This window comes from Eucyclogobius newberryi, unplaced genomic scaffold, assembly GCF_026437365.1.
Source record: "Eucyclogobius newberryi isolate DKJ021-1_F unplaced genomic scaffold, fEucNew1.0.hap1 SCAF_15, whole genome shotgun sequence".
NCBI classification, from domain to species: Eukaryota; Metazoa; Chordata; class Actinopteri; order Gobiiformes; family Gobiidae; genus Eucyclogobius; species Eucyclogobius newberryi.
In genome coordinates this window covers 19304632-19324285 of record NW_027315779.1, presented here as the reverse complement: position 1 = coordinate 19324285, position 19654 = coordinate 19304632, and the positions used below count along the sequence as shown (strand labels likewise).

At 40.3% G+C, this 19654-nt stretch overlaps 1 protein-coding gene across 3 annotated transcripts in view; it reads right to left on the bottom strand.

The window, feature by feature from the left end:
• Positions 1-14350: 14350 nt before the first annotated feature.
• The window catches only part of gabra3 (gamma-aminobutyric acid type A receptor subunit alpha3), an 83192-nt gene continuing 77888 nt past the window's right edge, over positions 14351-19654 (bottom strand). The window contains exons 10-12 of one of the 3 annotated variants that reach the window (XM_072446547.1): positions 18072-18191; positions 15338-15376; positions 14351-15195 (exon numbers count right to left, since the gene is read on the bottom strand). In XM_072446547.1, the coding sequence (XP_072302648.1) occupies positions 14878-15195; positions 15338-15376; positions 18072-18191 (477 nt within the window). In that variant the 3' untranslated portion in view covers positions 14351-14877. The remainder of the gene's footprint in view (positions 15196-15337; positions 15377-18071; positions 18192-19654) is intronic. The other 2 variants (XM_072446548.1, XM_072446549.1) reach the window with 2 other exon arrangements.

The following is a 19654-nucleotide window of genomic DNA, read 5'->3' as shown; positions in this document are numbered from 1 at the left end:
TGTGATCAAATAATTGATGCAATGAATATACTTTATTGTGATGTGAATCATTAAAATATTGAATTATTGGGTAGTTGTATGAAGGAGTTCCGTTGTTTGAACCTTTAATCCCTCAAAATTAGTAATGCCTGACAGTCAAGACTTCGGGCTAAATAAACACGCATAGCACGTGAGTCTTGGTGGTTCCGGTGCAGTTGTTGAACAGCTGAGGTGTGTGTCGTTAGCTCGGAGTTTAAGCTAAAAACACGTTGTTGAAATGTCGAAATGCCAAACACTGAGAGCCTTGGTGAATGAACGCCTGGCTGCTGCTGCTGATGAGATTTTTGCGCTGTTTGAAAAAACAATAGCGGAGTATGAGGAGGAATTATGTCGCTCCAAAGAAGCTAACCAGAGGAAACAGCAGCTCGTGACCCGTGCGCCCAGGGCGGGTGTTCACAGCCCCTCAGTGAGTCCTAGTCCAGGTCTGAACCAGGAGACCCTACAGATTAAACTGGAGGAAGAAGAGCTCCCAGAGTCCAGAGTTATCTTTGTGAAGATCGAAGAGTCCTCACTGCTTCAACAAAGAGACACTGAGTTAAGAGAGGACATCGCCGTACAGCCACATTTCCACTCAGAGATTGAGGGACACAAGGAGCACTTTTCTGACACTCACAATGATGAATACTGGGGAGCTCCCTTCAGCTTTTCAGCAGCACAGATGGAGACGGAGGCGGAAGAAGACCAGTACCACGTATACAGAAACACAGATGTACAAGACTCAAGTTTCTCCTCAGAATACAGGTCTACACCAGAGAGGAGTACCACTGTAAACAATGGAGACGTGTCAGGAACAGCAGCAAGACCTGAGAGAAGAAATAAACACCAGTGCTTTGTGTGTGAAAAGACATTCCGGAGAAAACAAATCTTACAACAACACATCAGAGTTCACACCGGAGAGAAACCATTTAGTTGTTCAACCTGTAAGAGAACATTTAGACAAAGGGGTAATCTATATCAGCATGTAAGAATACACACAGGAGAGAAACCATTCAGCTGTTCAATCTGTTTGAAAACATTTAGACAAAAGAGTAATCTAGATCAGCATGTAAAGATACACACTGGCGAGAAACCATTCAGCTGTTTAATCTGTAAGAAGACATTTAATCGAAAGAGCACTTTAGACAAACATACAAATACACACAAGTGAAAAATGTATTCAGTACTAGAGTAATCTAGATGCAGGGGTGGAAATCCTTACTGCTGTTCCCTCAGTAAAGCATAAGAACTCACAGGACTGATTGGGACTGAAGGTTTATTGGTTGTGTTCATAACATGTTTAAAGCCAGAATTATTTGTCTACCACCAAAGAATTTTTTTTTTTTGACCTATTGTCTGTTATTAAGTTGTACCTGATAATGAACCATAAAAGAGAAACAGCCCTGAGAGACACAGGCAGTTGCTTCCACACTTTTACAACACTGCATTGTGTAAAGGCTGTTTTACTAGAACTAAAAGAAAAGTATGTCAAATGAATAGCTCACAGAACATTGATGCTGCCCTTCAAAGTAATGAAGTTAGACTGAGAAAAATGAGACAGCGACATCATTTTAAAATGTCCCTCTGTGAATACAAAGGTACACTAATGGTAGTGTATTTTACGTGTTACTGTATGATGAGTAAATATTCAGCAAATTAACCATCACAAGCTCTAAATGTGTACTTAAAATACAGTAACTAAGCTCTTTAATGTCAAACCATAAAGTATTTTAGTTTGTGTTTGATTCTAAATTGTGAAAGTTTGTTTACTGTCCCATTTCAAAATTGTACATAAAACATTTTGCAGTATCTGTGAGTTGAGAGAAGCAATAGAAAATGCAGAAATCTTCTTTTGAATTTGTCAGAACATTCCGAGCTATAATTCCTGTGCTTTTCCTTTGTATCATCGAGGGCCTTGTAGTTACTGTGATTTAAACGTCAAGATTTCTTTAGTTTCTGTATCTTAGTTGAGCCATCAAACTTCACCAAATAAAACAGGCACTATTAAGCAGTTTTTGGTCTTTAATCAATTTCCACAAATTACACTGTACCTGCGTTTTACAGCATGGTTAAAGTAGGCTACATATGACAGGATTTTATGATCACTTGGTTTAGTGTGATAGTCACTGTGATAAATATTTATGAAAATGTTACATCAATCAAAAATACCAAATTACATTAACCTGTTAAGCCGCACCTATTTTCACCCATACTCGCCTAGTGTCTCTTGATTGTCATTTTCCATATTAAAAGTGTACTTTGCCCAAAATATGTGTTATACACATTTGAAGGCAAGAAGTTCTAGTTTCGGGTGATGTGCATGGAAGCAATGTACAGGCAAAGCTACTTATGAAATATATCAACAATTTTATTTATATGAAAAAAGGAAATGAAAGGACTTTGTGACTTACCACCTTATCTCTCCATTTCCCCTCCAGGGGATAAACTGTAAATGAGGCTAATCAGCATTTGCGTTAGCTGCTCCATTGTGCACAGCTTCCCCTGCTCTGACCCAAATCATAACACTTTGGATGTTATTCAGCACAAAAACAGTGCCAAAAAGGGCTAAAGCTAAAGAGTGAATTAGCTTCAGAGTCTAAAGTTTAATTAAGTGTAATTGATAGGCCATTAAGAAGTTTTTACTTTTTTACTTGAAGCAAATTTACGATGATGTACGTTTGTAATTTTACTCAAGTAAAGGATTTTCAACTGTAGTACCGTATTTTTAAGATGATTTTAGAATCAAAATCAGAAATCAAGACGGTGCTCCGCACATCAGGTTCTGTGCCAGGTGCGTAGGAGAAAGGCGTACGTGACGCTAAACTGTAATGGGGAAAGAAATCCAGCACATTGTGTTACTTGCAAAATAAAAGTTTATTAATAAAGAGGCAACGTTTCGGCAACTGGGCCTTAGTCAGGCAAATCATTTGCGCTACCGCCTTCCCGCGTGACCGCCTTCCCGCCCGTCCATGTTTTCTGCTGCTTTTTGCGACATACCAAACGAAGCTCAGTAATTCACCGTTGATGATTGCGTAGTTTGCCATTCAAATAGTTGTTTGTCCTGACAAATTGCAACATTGTGCTGAACGCAGACCTGAGCAGGGAGAAAGAGAGAGAGCCTCGGTGACCCGGGACTTTTCATTGATGTTCAGGGGGTCAAAACTACCCGAGTAGCATTGTCTAGTAAGTCTAAAGAATAAAGTCAAAAGAATTAGAATAAAGCCTAAAGAATTAAGTCTAAAGAATTAAGTCTAAATAATTATGTCTAAAAAATAAAGCTTAAAGCATTAAGTCTAAAGAATAAAGTCTAAAGAATTAAGTCTAAAGAATTAAGAATAAAGTCTAAAGAATAAAGTCTAAAGAATAAAGTCTAAAGAATAAGTCTAAAGAATAAAGTCTAAAGAATAAAGTCTAAAGAATAAAGTCTAAAGAATAAAGTCTAAAGAATAAAGCCTAAAGAATAAAGCCTAAAGAATAAAGCCTAAAGAATAAAGCCTAAAGAATTCTAATGCTAATGCTAATGCTAAGACTGCGGCACGAGAGGAAATGTCCCATCAAAATAAATGCGGAAGAGGAAGTGAAGGCATTCATTGCGCCCCTGCTGGCAATTGTGAAAATACACAATATCCGCAATGCACTTTTTTCATGGCGTCTCGAGGAGAATATAAACCATGAGTTACAAAAAAATCAGACAATGTTGAGTTTTTCACACAATAGGTAGGGGGCGCTATAGAGTGAATTTGTTACATGGGTATTTATTTCCAATCAGACCATAAAAACGCATTAGTGAGTGAAATATGAGCTCTGCAGATCAATTCCATTAGGCGTGACTTGTCCTTGAAAAGTGAAAACACTGAAAATTAAGCCTTTTTTGAGGGCGTGTCAACATTCTTTTGAATATTTAAATTTCAATGTCTTTAGATGCAAAAAGTGTTTTGAGCTCGATCGGACAAAAAACATAGGACAAGTACAATTTTGAAAAAAAAAAGTCAAGCGTGGCGGTGCCACTTTACGAGTATAAGGACCAACCAAGAAAAAAAAAAATGCGCTGCCTTTATTCTCTTTAAATTATGAGATTTTTCTCGTTATTTAATGATAATAAAGTCATAAATTAACAAGATTTTTCTCGTTAATTAACGGGAAAAAAGTAATTAATTAATTACTTTATTCTCATAGTGCCCCGCATTTATTATTTTTTTGGTTGGCCCTTATACTCCGTTGTACATTCAACATGGCTGACTTCCTGTTTATCATACAGCGATGCTGCCAGGCGCGTTTTACTCGTCAAAGGTAGCTCTATCATGTGCCTAGGCCAAAGATTAAGCATTTCATGTTTTTTCTTTTTTGAACTAGTTGGCACTGTTGCGACGGGCGTTCTCGCAAGCTCCATTTTATTCGAGTTCGGGCTGAGCCGATCGCGTCTATGCCCCCATGTGTGACATTCATCAATGTTCAGGGGGTCAAAAATGCCCGAGTTGTGGCATTGTTCCCTCCCGGACGGTGCGGTGTTTTCCAAACAACAAGCCATGGATTAACCGTGAACTGAAGGCTCTGTTGAAGGAGAAGAAGAGAGCCTTCAGGTCAGGGAACAAGGAGGAGCTGAGGACTGTGCAGAAGGAGCTGAGGAGGAAGATCAGGCAGGCTGAGGCCGGCTACAAGAGGAGGATGGAGGAGCAGCTGCAGCAGAAGAACATTCAGGGAGTGTGGAGGAGCCTGAAAACCATCTCGGGCTTCAAAATCCCCCCTGCCCAGACAGAGGGGGATCTACAGTGGGTGAATGATTTAAATGCTCACTTCTTGAGGTTTGATCGGTCACCCGCCCCTCCCCCTGCACAGCTGCATGCTCCCTCTTCCACAGCTGGACAATGCCCTGCATCTTTTCCTCTTCGCTTATCTGCCCCGGACCATCAGCTCCCCACTTCGCCTGGACTCACCCACCCCCCCAGCACACGGTCCCCCTGCCAACCACTGACTGTCACAGCAGCACAGGTGAGGAGTGAGCTGAAGAGGATTAAAGTGAGGAAGGCAGCAGGACCTGATGGCATCAGCCCCAGGCTCCTTAAGTCCTGCGCAGATGAACTGTGTGGAGTTATGGAGCATGTCTTCAACATGAGCCTGAAGCTGAGGGTGGTACCACAGGTCTGGAAGACCTCCTGTCTGGTACCTGTGCCTAAGACACCGCGCCCCAAATACCTCAACAGCTTCAGGCCAGTGGCTCTCACTTCCCACCTGATGAAGACACTGGAGCGGCTGGTCCTGGACCACCTCCGCTCCACCGTGAGCTCAGCCATGGACCCGCTGCAGTTTGCATATCGGTCTGGCATCGGAGTGGAGGACGCTGTCATCTCCCTGCTGCACCGCTCTCTCTCTCACCTGGAAAAGCCTGGCAGCTCTGCTCTCTTCTTCGATCTTTCCAGCGCCTTCAACACCATCCAGCCGCTGCTCCTGAGGGACAAGCTGGAGACGGCTGGTGTGGAGTATGACCTGGCAGAGTGGATCCTGGACTACCTCACAGACCGACCCCAGTTTGTGAGAGCACGGGACTGTGTGTCTGACACTCGGACCTGCAGTGTGGGGGCGCCCCAGGGCACTGTCCTCGCGCCCTTTCTCTTCACCCTTTACACTGCAGACTTCAGATATGACACGGACAGCTGTGTCCTGCAGAAGTTCTCTGACGACTCTGCCATCATCGGACTCATCACGGACGACGATGACGCGGAGTACAGAGGACTGGTGCAGGACTTTGTGGACTGGTGTCAGCGGAACCACCTCCTCATCAACGCGGGGAAGACCAAGGAGATGGTGGTGGATTTCCGCAGACGCCACCCCACTGCCCCCTCACCAGTGAACATCCAGGGACGGGACATTGAGAGAGTGGACTCATACAAGTACCTGGGTGTTCATCTGAACCACAAACTGGACTGGACTCATAACATGGACGCACTGTACAGGAAGAGCCAGAGTCGGCTCTACCTCCTGAGGAGACTCAGGTCTTTTGGAGTGACAGGGCCACTCCTGAAGACCTTCTACGACTCTGTGGTGGCATCAGCCCTCCTGTACAGTGTGGCCTGCTGGAGCAGCAGCATCACAGAGAGGGAGAGGAAGAGGCTGGACAGAGTCATCAAGAAGTCCAGCTCCGTCCTTGGCTGTGCTCTGGACTCGGTGCAGGAGGTGGGGGACAGAAGGGTCCTGGCTAGATTCACATCTATGCTGGACCATGAGTGTCACCCCCTGCAGGACACTCTGTCCGCTCTGGAGAGCAGCTTCAGTGAGAGACTGATCCACCCTCGCTGTGTGAAGGAGAGGTTTCGTAGGTGAAGGAGAGGTTTCGTAGGTCTTTCCTTCCTGCTGCTGTCAGACTTTATAACAAAAACTGTTAGTACTGAACACTCGCAATACTGACCTAACCTAATACTGATGTGCAATTCTGTCATATGTGCAATTGCTGTTGGAATTCATGTGCAATTACTGTGAAATTCATGTGCAATCTATGTGCCGTCGTGACACATATTCATGTGCAATTACTGTCGGGATCACATGCAATGGTATTTATGTATTTATGTATTTGTCTATGGGAGTTTTTATTTATTTATAGGAGATCTTCTACTGAAAGTGTTTTTCAGACTTCCTATAAGTGATCTGTTCTTCTGTATCTACCTCTGTATCTACCTGCGTTGCACCAATGAAATTTCCCCATGTGGGACAATAAAGGAATATCTTATCTTATCTTAAAATGACGATGCAAGAAGAATACAGCAAGAACAAAGACTCGTCGCATTCCATTCCATGGAATGGCTCGAGCCAATTATACCCAGGGACATTATATAAATTGTCCCTCTGCAGGTATAACTATCAGATGGTTGTTTCATTGACTCATGTCCAAAATATAAGACATGTTAGCAGCCAGTAACCATAAAACACATTATAACATACCAATTCCTCATAGAACTCATTTCAACTGAACTTATCATGTGAGGTTTTAATGTATGGAACAGGCTCTTATACTACTTTGTTGAGATGCATATTATTGACTGGGATCATGTGCGTGTAGTAAACAGAATGCAGTATGCAGCTTAGTCTCTTTGGTATAGATTAGCATTTTCTGGTTTTTAGTTTTTGTCTCAGGTCCAGGGTGTTGTTCATTAGTTCATGTTTGTGAAGATGTGGAGATGAGCAGAAGAAGCAGTTCTGTCCAGTTCAATACTGAGCTGGTCCCCTGATTCTATAGCTGCCTGGACTTGTCAGGAGTCTGGACAAGATGGTCAGACTGGGGAAACTTTGTAAAATCAAGTCCCTTAGGCATGTTTGAAAGAGGCCAATTAGCAGAGGATAGAGGGAAAGTGAGGAGGAACAGCTGTGTCGGAGAGTGCAGATCTTGCAGACATGGTCAAAGGTCTTCAATCGTGGATATTGCTGACCTTTAGCGCTTTCATTTGAAAATGAAAATAAAAATCATGGGCCCATACAGTGCAGTATGTTGAGTTTGATGATGCTGGGTTGTACTGCACAGCCAATTCTGATTATGATTCAATCCAAAACCAGATTAATTACTCAATAGAGAACCACAAAATCGTGCTGTAAATGTCATACCATGAGTGTTCTCTATTTTCAAGGAAATTCTAACCGATGGAGAAACTCTGGTTGCCAGGAGACCCACCATTGCCACATGTTTTGGGAGTGTTTTGTTGCTCAGAAATATTGGACTGAGATCGATAAAGCGCTGCAGACGGGTTTGGACAACATTATCCCCCTCAATTTTAGGACATTGTATTTAGGGCTCAAAACTCTTGCCATGGACACAATAAATGGTTACGTTTGGATCACACTCTTAGTGGCAGGAAAAGGCAATCACAAAATCAAATGACACAAAATGTAGCAACGATTAAAGATTGGACCGAAATTATTGTGGACTTTCTCAAAATGGAAAATGGACAAATTTGGTTTTATGTAAATTGTATGCTCCCTCTCTATGACAAAATTTTTGTTTTGTTTATATTTTTAAAAATCTGAGGGGAAAAAATGATAATACTGAATTATCAGCTTCTAGGCTTCTTTGTAAATTACAACAAATGTACAAGCCATCAATCACTCTTATCTTGTCTTATCGTGCCTTTGCCGGAAGAATGTGTTGAGAGAAACAAATAACACAATGTTTATTATTAATTTTGCTGTCACCAGGGGGCGACATTGTCGTTTTTGCATGCCTGAATCAAAGCGCAGAAATTATCCTTATATTTATTTATGTAGGGCCATACATTTTTTGAATGAATTTCCTTAGGTCTACCTTCTCTGGTTTTATGTATCATATAAACCAAAGACCTAATGCATAGGCTAAGGATTGTGTTACACAGGCCTATTTACAAAATGTGATGCTCATCTAATTCAATTGTAGTTAATTTAACAATCTTAATCTCTTCTATGACTAAGCCTTTTGCAACAGCTAAAAACTGGTAGTATTTTTACTCTTGCTGTAAGGCTTGCGGCAGAGTAGATGTGATCTTAATGGATAAAAAATGTGATATAACGGTGTTTTGTGAATCCAGGGTTTGTGTGGCTCACATATAGTGTGAAAATCAATGGACCTCCTGAGTGTGGGTGATCTCAGGGCTGTGATATAACTCTAACTCCACTTCTCCATCACAAAGGAGGAAATAAATTAAGGATATTAATCTAAACATCAGTCATGCATGTGCTACACCCCACGAGGAGAATCAGCCTGCTCAATCCCCTCTGCATCTCCTGGGGGCTGCAGAGGGGATTGTATGGGTAAGTGTGCATGGGTATCTTCTCTAGAGATGTGAAGTCGGCTGACTTTAGGCAGCACATAGACTGCATGAAGAAAGCCTATACTCCTACCTGCAATAAAGAATTGTCAATGTGGGGAGAAAAAGTGGGGCACTGCATAATAGAATATGGTAATGTATCTCATCTCATTGCAGTTTAATCCTCCAGCAATAATAGTACGACGCAAGTAATGGCACAATTGGAATTCATAAGGTACTTTTTTCTTATTACCTGTATTTCATTTTCTCTCCTCACTATTTTAAATGTCTCTGCTTCCAGCCTCCAAATTTTGTCACGCTACTGTTTCCCTCTTTCAGGACAGCTGGTGACTCACTTGCTCCATGAGGATACTCCATAGTGACTGCGGGGCATCTGAGCTTTCCACTCCACAGCTAATGTAATGTACCATGACAGCCCGCGCGTTAACTGCCACAGAAACCTGTCAGCATAGTCAATTTGAACCCACTAATCAATTCAGTAACATTGGGCACTTAGATTGTACTGTATAGCCAGGAAAATGCACTTTGGCTCACTGTAAAATGTGCAGTCAGAGAGATTATTCAGGTGGTTATCAGAACATGTACAAATAAGCAAATCATTGTTTCCACTGAGATCCTTTCCTGACTCCACTTTTTGAAATAAACAAAAAAAAACCTACAAAAGAAAAAGCCTTGAGGCATAACAACAGCGATCCTCTCGGCCTGAACTAATGATTTAGACTTTTTTATTAATTTAGTCTTGACCCACTAGCTTTTTCTTGTTGCATTTGTACTCTGGTGGAAGATATAATAACAGGCATTTTACCTTTCTTTTTAACTATGAATCAATTGAGGGAGGTCTATTAGCCAATAATGAGCGAAGAATGAGGTTCTTTATGAAAATAACAAGGAAATTGAAAAGGTGGAGTATTCTAGTCTGCTTCATTAGCTGTTAATAATATTTCTTTGTCAGTGGCCTCCTTTAAGGTCAGACTTCAGGAAGCAAAGATGACTGACAGACTGTTGCGCACTACATAATTTGCATTCTTAATGAGTGAGAGACTTTTTGGAATTAAATCTCTCATTATGATTGCATTCTTTGTGTGAACAAAAGCGCATAAGTTCAAAATAACAATACTGGGTCTACAGGGCAGCAGTGCAACCTCATTTTAAGTGCATTAAATAATGACACTTAAAGGAAGAGTATCATTTTTGCACCCCTTTGATATACCCTCAGTCAGTTTGGTCTAGACCCGGGCCTGACTGGGCTTATTATTTCAACCAGTCCTTCAGAAATACCAGTGTTTCCCAAAGTGGGGTCCAGAATCCTGAGGGAAAACAAAGATACTGCAATTATAGCCCTGATTGATTGTCTACATCTCTAATCAATGCTTTCACAAATTTGGTGTTAAACCAATCCTCGCCACTTATCTGCATTCAGACAAGGTAATAATCTTCACTCACATGCACACAGACTACTTATTAACTGTTTCTCAGTTCTTTGTGCGTTACTACAATTAGTGTAATATGTTATTATAAGTTATTGTTGTCTGTGAATCATGCTTTTTATCTCAATCTCCAAGGTTGCATTTGATCTGCTTGACAGCTACATTCAATTAAATGTTTTTTTCCATAAAGTGAAACCTGTGTTTTTGGCCTATTTAATCAACTCACACAACACGCACATGAAAGCACTTAGTCTTTATTTACCGTAAAGAGCAGCAACTCCTAGATAAATGGGTGGACAGTTTATCGGTAGCCCCACAACAAGCCAGTAATAAAAGAAAGGTTGACAGAGGTTGACAGGGGTTTAAACAGTTGGGTAACATTTTATGCTGGGGTTTTCTAACAGAAGACTGTGGCGATAACTTTTCAGCTATCTCCACATACAAAACCTCTTGTGTTTGACATGCTCATTTCACATAGGGAAAATGCACTGTAGCCCTATTTTCATTGTCAGCGTTAACATTTATGGCTAACAAATGACTGAGGTCATTATGGTCCTATAATGGCTCTAAATTAGTGACTGTATTATGTAATAATGCCATTCTACGGCATAATGTATGATTAGATCCGAGTCTAAATTAAATTCTTATACTTTACCCTAGATCACAAAAAAGATTATAGCTGCTTGGTGTACAGCTCTTTTTGACTTTTCAATTGAGTACATTTTCACAACACTGGTGCAGCATTCAAGCACAAAGCACTGTACTGTACTTACAAGAGGGGTTAAGAATACTCATTCAATTTATCATTTATCATTTGTTTTAAGCAAGCAAAAGCAGGCAAACAACCTCATAGTTCCATATAGGGAGCAAGAGAGATAATTTTATCTGGCAAGGTGTTAAAAATGCTGCATTTTAGCTTTAGACGTAATGGTGGCCCTTTGCAGCCGTAGGCTCCTTAGGGCATTTGGACTGGAATGCAGCCAGACAGAAACAGTAACCTTCAAAGTCACCAGACTGCTGCACTACTGTAGCCTAATCTGTCATGGGAACTTCTGAATATTTCTTCAAGTTGTGATAAATTTGTGACATAAAAATGAAAGCGATATTTTTGGCAGTGTTGCAGAAGGACTTTGAAATTAGGTATTTAAGCAACAAATCTTCATTGCATTCTCTGACTCAAATGACTGAATAGTTGCAGCAGAGTTCCCTGGTGTATCTACACTAAAGCATGTGAACACATTTAGGTAAAAAGTGTTCAATACTGCATATCATTGCAGTGGGTTTGTTATATGATTATATTAGTGAGACGATTTATGAGCGTGACTATTTAACTGAGATGTCTATTGTAGAAATGAGTCTTGAATCTTTTTGATCAAATTCAGTTATGTAACTGACACTGATGCACAACATTGGATCTACAAAAGATGAGCTTATGAAATCGTCTACATTTAGAAATGGAGTCTTGGCAGTTATATACAGGAGCATTGTCACTGCAGGATCACTAAAACAACTGTGCCTTGTTGAAGGCCCTGTTTTTGGATTTGAGCAGGGAAAACAAATCTCTAATGTGTTTGTATGTTCCAAGGTCAACTGTGAATAAAGGGCTTTGTAATTCCAAGACCAAGGCTAATACAACATATCCTTTTAATTCCTATTTCCATTTGCTACATCTTATACAGTAAACACACAATGAGAGGGCAACCAATTGAGTCCTGTCGCTGAGCAGTTCCCGACACGAGTCCTTTACATGGAGATGTATTTGCTGAAATCTTTGATTCCTCAGAGCATATAGACATGCAGTGAAGACAGTGCACCACTCTGCTGGCAGGCGCCGTTAATTCACACTTATGCTTGAATAGTCCACAAGGTTTCGCTCCATTAATGTTTTCTCTACTGCACATTTACAAATACCATAACACCAAGTGTTACAGAGCTCAATGTAAGACAGCAGAAATTATCCCATGTAAAAATAATTCACATGACATATCCATGTTCACTAAAACTGTAGGAATAATTTCACAATATCTACAAATTCACAACTTAGTTACACTATTCTGTGCATCTGTCATTATTATCTTAGATATATTCTCAATGGTTGCATTTGTCTACAACTTGGTACTCCTCAGGAGATTTGCATCATCGCTGTACATGTGATGTGTATAAAACATAGAATATTTAATGCTCTACTGTATAGCATAGATATACTTATACTCTGAATATACTCTATCCTGTTTGATGGCGTGTTTTTCGCTGAGGCTCACTCTGACTCTTTGACAATGAAAGATGAAAACACCATAAAATAAACACAATCTAGCTAACTAAATTAAATAGAAGTTCTGTTCACACCTTTTTGAATTGTGTCAGGATGATTTTGGCCAAGGTTTTTGTGACAGTTCTCAATAGTTTTTGACATGACATGTTTATATTCTTTTGACAAACAAAAGATAATTATCATTTTATTCTGAAAGTGTTTTCCTTCTTTGTCCTCTACCTTGTGTTCTCTTCCCTTCTCTTCAGGCCATAAAGAAACATAGCAATATAGTAAACATGGGCAATAATATACTCTACATTAAATTAAGTTTGCTTTAAAAAAAACAAATTCTTATCATTCTTATAAGGACTTAGAGGAAGTTGTTGAAAGTGTGTAAACTTTGAGCAGTAGTTACGTTCTCACATATGTCCAAACTGTCAAGATAGTTCTGGTTTATTTAAATGAAATAGCAGCTACTGTCAGTATTATACAACCTGGACATGACTGCTGGGGTTATGTTGAGGAAGAGTGGGCATAAAGATGTCTGCTTGAGTCTGAGAAGAGTCAAATGAGGGGAAAACACTTTCAGATCTTTGTGCCAGTCATAAATGAGCACAGACCACATAAACACTAGTACTAAGCCTTAGTCAGTGAGACAAACACCATTACTGGAGGTCGCAGACATGTACGCACACATTGTCATGCATTAACCTATCACCAAAACATACTTTAGTTTGTTTGTACTATAATCTATATTGCTACTGATATTCCCACGAGCATGTTATGTGTGGTGCCTCTAGAATTGATTTAAAGGTGAGGTCCAGAGAGATGATATTGCAATGCCTGAAATGTTCCACAATACGGCCTTAAGTTTATCTATCAGGTCTGTGGAGAAGGGACCCCACTGCATGTTAGGCAAAGCAATATTATTGTCACGGAGAAAAGCTGGTGACGTACCCTCCACAAGTAAAGTTACACAGGGCACCTTTAAATAAATTTGAGTGGTTTGAAAAAGGCAATATAGAGGAGACAAAAACATACAGCAAAAGAAGAAATATACAACAAATGCACAATTTCTATGTAAAATACAAATAAAAGGGGAGAAAAAGAAAAAGCTTTGGAGATCTGCTATATTTCAGATGAACATGCAGGCCTGATATAGGGTGCTTTTTACTGGAAAACTAATGGTGACATAGTCGTTTTAAATTGAATTCATGATGATAAGAAAATATGTATCCAATAATATGGGAAGAGGCATAACAAAGAGTGCCTATTTTTCAGTAAATACACTTAATTTTTTTTTTTTTTTGTGGAACATTTTTGAGTTTAGGTAATGATTTTGAGGTTTATAAGACAGCACAGCATAAATGCACATGGTAGTTCTTATGGAGTGCTCTGGGTCCAATAAATATCTTCCTTCTTACTTTTCACAGGCAGACAGCTGTTGACCTTTCACACTAATGGGTCATTTTACACTTGGTTCATTAACCTAAAGGCCTGGGACGACTAGAGCGTGCCTGTAGTGAGCCAGTGGACACCGGCATTTATTTACATATTATATACAGACAGACCTTTGTGCATTGTCGTGTGTCTTATGTGTTTTTTCATCATTTGTGTATGCAGTATTCACCAAGGCACTCTCTGTCGTTGAACATACTCAGCCAGTTAAAACAATAAGAATCAGTGGACTAGAAAATGTACATGCAGGCTCAGGGGATGCACACTGCATTTGGGCTGTTGAGATTCAGTGAGAGCTGAAGGCCAGACACTGATGTTTCTATGGAACCAGGGAGGCTGTTCTAGGCTGTTCTAGGCTGTTCTCGGCTGTTCTAGGCTGTTCTAGGCTGTTCTAGACTGTTCTAGGCTGTTGGGGGTTGGGGCTTGCTGGCCTTTCTGACGCATCAGTGTGTCTCTCTGCGGACAGGTTAACTGGATGGATGCCTTATTACCTTACTGTTGGTGATGAGTAGCAATAAAAACAAAAATGTAATCTATGCTTGCTCAAACTTATTATAAGTAAAGGGCAAACATGTCACAACATAATTGAAATACAATTTGACAAATATATAAAACAGCAAGCAATTCAGATACGGCAAAGAAACATTTCAAAATGAACAACGTAGAATGTACCAGATCCTGGAATGAAGTAATGAGGTCTTTGCAAACAGCGTCACGAGAATGTGCTGCCTCCAATGTCCAAAACTACACGTGAATCTAAATGCAAACATCTCCCCTCAATCTAAAATGGACGTGCAAAATATCCAATCCTTAAGAAAAGAGACGTACGTATTAAAAACCAAAGCACGTGTCCTTGAACTCTCACGTACGCACAGAGTATGATGGGTTGAACTTGGCCTCCTGCAAACCATATCCTCTGAACCACATTATAGTTTTGATTTGGTCAGATTCCATTTGGGTTGTTAGCTTTCATGATGGCTGGCTTTCTGTTGACGTATGTGGCCCAGTAGCCTAGATTGAAGACAAAGAAGAGAACTGGGAAAATGATGCGTGAGATTTTGTCCACTATGCTGACACGATTGTAGGACTTCTTTGCCTCTGTGTACGGGTCATCCATTCCTCTTAGGGTATGTTTGACTGTTGGTGTGGCAGGTGCACTCTTGGAAATGGTCGTCAAACCTTGGTCTTGGAGAGCGTAGGTTGTTCCTACTATGTTGAAGGTGTTGTTTGCTTTTTTGGTCAAAACTGCAGATTCTCTCCTCTGAAAAAAAGAAAGCAATAAAGTAAAGGGTGTCAGGAGCTGAAGGACCAGTCTTCACTATACTTCCATTTGAACTCATAAAGAGGAAATAGAAGCAACACCACGAGACACGACACACACAAGAACAAAACAAAAGCCTAACCATATCTTTAATCCTGGCCATGTTAGCCTGAAACGGTTCCTGAAAAGAAAAGTAGAAAAGAAAAAAAGTTTACCAGGTATATTAAATTGACCCAACTTACACACTACTATTACTACTATCACTTCAAATCTGCATCATATACAGTACAAATATTGATTGCAGAAAAGGGTCAGGTTTCATGACAAAGTAGATTAAATGTATTGCCGTAGTACAGAGCCTGGCTGGACTGGCACCTGATAGTGCTAACAGTGGCAGCACAGAGCAGGATTTGAAACAGAGAATAACAACATCCACTGTAAACATGTCTGACAAACCAAGTCAATGAGAGCAGCCAGGCCTGTGTCGACACATCGCCTGAGACTGAACAAACAACACAAAGGCTGTGTGTGATAACACTAGCTGGAGGAACTGCCCTCCCCTTGCTGCCTACCAGAGCAAAATAATTATACTGTCTCTCATGTTGTAATAGTAGGGCCGACACAATCTTATTTGCAAAATTGGTCCCCCCAGCCAAACTTGCTCCAGCAGAAGAACCTGTCAGCCTCAAAGTTTGCAGTGCAATGTGAGGAGAAGAACTGGGGCACCAAGATTGATCACCGGGCACAGTTTAAGTTTCCAGTGTGTGCCACGCTGCAGTGCAGTGAGCACCCTCTCAGTGCCACCTTCAAACTTAAACTGTGAGTCATATACTCCAAAGTGCTTCACTTTCACAGCCACGCGTTGGACTTTTGTTCAGAGCCAGGCTGGAATTCTACTTTTCTTGGTTAGATTTATTCAACTTATCTTCCTTTCGTTATTATAATTAGCCTTACATTTCCTGTTCCACCTAATGGAATGATTTATTCTAAAGTTTTTTCCACACACAGCCATGGCCAAATGTGGACTAAAAGTCACATACACTCACATTTAGAAGCACATAGATTCCATGTGGCGGTGCATGTGATGAATGCCTTCAACATAAGCAGTGCTGTTTATGCATACACAGTGTTAGGAGTAAAGCATCACAGTGGTGTTAGTGAGCAGACGTCAAGCTGTAGTTGACTAGTGCAGGAATGTGACTACAAATACATATATTGTCTTTTCAGGATAAAGTGATAGATCCTTCATGCTTTTCTACTAAAATACCTCTTCTGTGGTGTGCTAACAAACATCCACTATTTGTATTAAACAGCAGGATAGTGAGCCTGGGGCTACCTGAGGGGCGCTGTATCCAGTTACTCAGTGTATTTAGAGGCAGAGTCACACTGATACCCCCTGTACAACCATGCACTTCCCTAAGATAGTATTGATTTCTGCACATCTTGCACCACCTGCCTTCCATCAGACGGGCTTGCACAACCAGGTTCTTTGGTGCGAGCGCTGACGTTGCTATAGTGATAATATTTGGCTTGACACCTTTGACATTTGTTTGATAAAATTTATTCTTGGAATATAAGCATTTTTTCATGATAAATACTTGCTCAAAGTCGGTAAACAAATGTGAGCAAAGCTGAGTTAAGTCTGACATAAGATATCATATAACTGGGATGATAAGGAGCAAAAACTATCATTTTGTTTCTCTTTCTAAGGGTAAACTCTGTGAAATAGTCCAACTTTGACATACAGTAACTACGCTGGGGGCGAATGCGGTTAAAACACAAACATTTAAAGAGTTGAATGTCAAAAGGTGCCAAATCGGGCAATAACAACCAAGACTTATAGAATGTTTTGTGTAACCTTATTTATTCTGACCAAAGTATTAATCCCCTGCCTGAGGGATTTCTTTACTTAAATATGCGTTTCTGATTCTTTCCATAAATCACTGTTATTGTTTTGTTCACTATATTTTTCACACTGACTTCGATCGAATTTGGTAGTTGGTGCAATTACAATTCAGTTTTGACCTTGTGCAGATAATTACATAAGAATGTGGTAAAGCATCTAAGTGTAATTCATTGGCATCCCTGAAAACTCTTATGAATACTACGTTGCTGAAGTGGTTTACTTCTCTGTTCCCATCAGCGTGTGTCTAAGCAGATGTAGCTGTTTGTTCTGCAGGTGTGAATCCGCATGGTAATACATCTGAACCCTGGTATTCGTCAGCTCACCAGTGAAAGCAGCACTGCGGTGTACAATCGTGCAACAGTGCCAAGAATACGCAGGCTTTTATTCTTACCAAATTCCCCACCGGCTAATTTCTGTAATAAGCATACCTTCACTGGCGATGGAAAAGCTAATTAGCTTGATCGTTTGTCAAACTAAATCGTTACACAAAAGAAAGGGGGGAATGGTGTGGAGACTTTATAGGCAATATAGTAAACGCGTTCCTATTGACTTGACTTGAGTTTTCTGCTCCAGAGCTACAGGAGCTGGAGCCAAGGGGGGACCTAGGGCTGATTGTTACCTTTCAAAAGTTTATAGCTATGACTACTTCTCTTCAACATATAAAAAACAGTTTGGTCCCTGCTTTCAGTTAGTTAATGAAGCAAAGAGTCAAAGAGCTATGTCCCTAAAGTGACCCCATTCTTTTTTTACTCTAACATGACGAATGCATGCTCAGCACAGCCCCTAGAAGGCAGCCTAGACTGTTGCCTTTAGGAGGCAACAAAAGAGCAAAAAAGAACAGTCCCTTCACCCAGCCGCAATTTATCCCACTGAGTGAAAGTTGTTATGGTGCGATATGCAAGATTGCCAATCAGTCACTGTATAAACTGAAAGTCTGTTGCTCATGTCGAACCATGTGTATGTTACTCACAAAAAATAGATTTGCTGCATGGTCTGGCGCAGCTAAAGGGGTAAACCTTTTCTCATGTTGTGTTTGCCTTGGATGTGTGTGGCAAAGATGAACCAGCTCCAATAACTCAGTCTCGTTCACCTGGGAACACCCGGGATGAAGGAGGATGTTTAAATTGGTTTCAGTGAAAAATACGAGACCCAATACCCACAAGACCCCTCCTGAAAATGTAATTTCTGTTCTTTATTGTATTTGCCATGGAGCATTAGCCCATTATAGGCTTGAGAAAAATTATCTGGTTACACTTCATTTAACAGCAATTAATTGTTGTCCTTAGTGTTCCTTTTGGTGCTCTGAAAAGGAGATCAATGCAGCTAAATAGTGAAAATGCATATTGATATTTCATATTTAGAGACATAAACTGCGTGTGCATTTACATCTTTTGTCCTGCACATGCATATTATGTGTGTTCTTCCAGTAATTATTCTGATCACTGACCATGAAAATCTCATACTAGGTGGTGGGCTTCAAAATAAGGCATTTTTATGGCAATAAGAATATGAAGGGTTTGATTTGGAAGGGCTTGAGTCAACATGTGTGATTAATTTATTAAACTGTGAATCATGTCTGACCGTCATAGATGCCTGTGGCGTTTTCGACTTAGGGGGGATATTCAAAAATGTAAAATATTGTGTCCCACTTTCGTAAACTGGACCTACCTTACTCTCAGAGCATTTATTAGTCACAGGTCTGCATTCATGTCAGCTTTTATCCATGCGACTGTCTAATCTGTTTTATCTTGCTTTTTGGTGGCAGCTAAACAACCTGTTTCATTGGATAAGATCTGTCAAATTTCCACGCTGAGATTATTTTGAGAGCTTGTCAGGTCAGAATCTATTTATGCGATTTCATCACAGTTTCCGTTTGGGGAGCCAGAGACTCCCAATTTGAGTGCAAAAAACTGTTTTTAGATGGACAAATATACAAATGGCCCAGATGTCTAAAAAGTGAACAACATAATTATTAGATTAAACCATGAAGTTGCTCCATTTCAATACATACACCCACATATTTTTTGGCTGACATAATGAGTAGACACAAATCTGGACAAGAGGTGGGAAACCTCTGTATTTTGTTTTGCCTTGCTGTCCTTATTCCATTTGGCGGGAAATTAACAATTAAAGGTTTACTGGATATTCCTGAGAGAATATGGGACGGGATTTAATCCTGTTTCCCTGTAAACAGTTAGGTTGATATTAAAATTGTTATGGGCATTATTTTTTGGGAAGATTTTTTCCTTATTTAGTTTTTCAAAACCTTATGGATTTGAACACAGCCAACCAAACCTAACTTGCATGATCTATTTACTGCAAAGACATTGATTTAGTGCACATTTAGAGCACACTGACCTGATGTGCACTGTGTTCACCCATGTGACCAGACACTGCCTATGACTGTCTGCTGGTGACTCAAATCTTCATAATGCTGTTTCTACACAATAAATCAATCTGGCATTTGTAGCATTATTGATTCAGAAAATAAGAAAATGTCCTGTGTTGCGTGTCCTCGTGTTGATTGATATTGCAGAAGAATATGAAATAGAG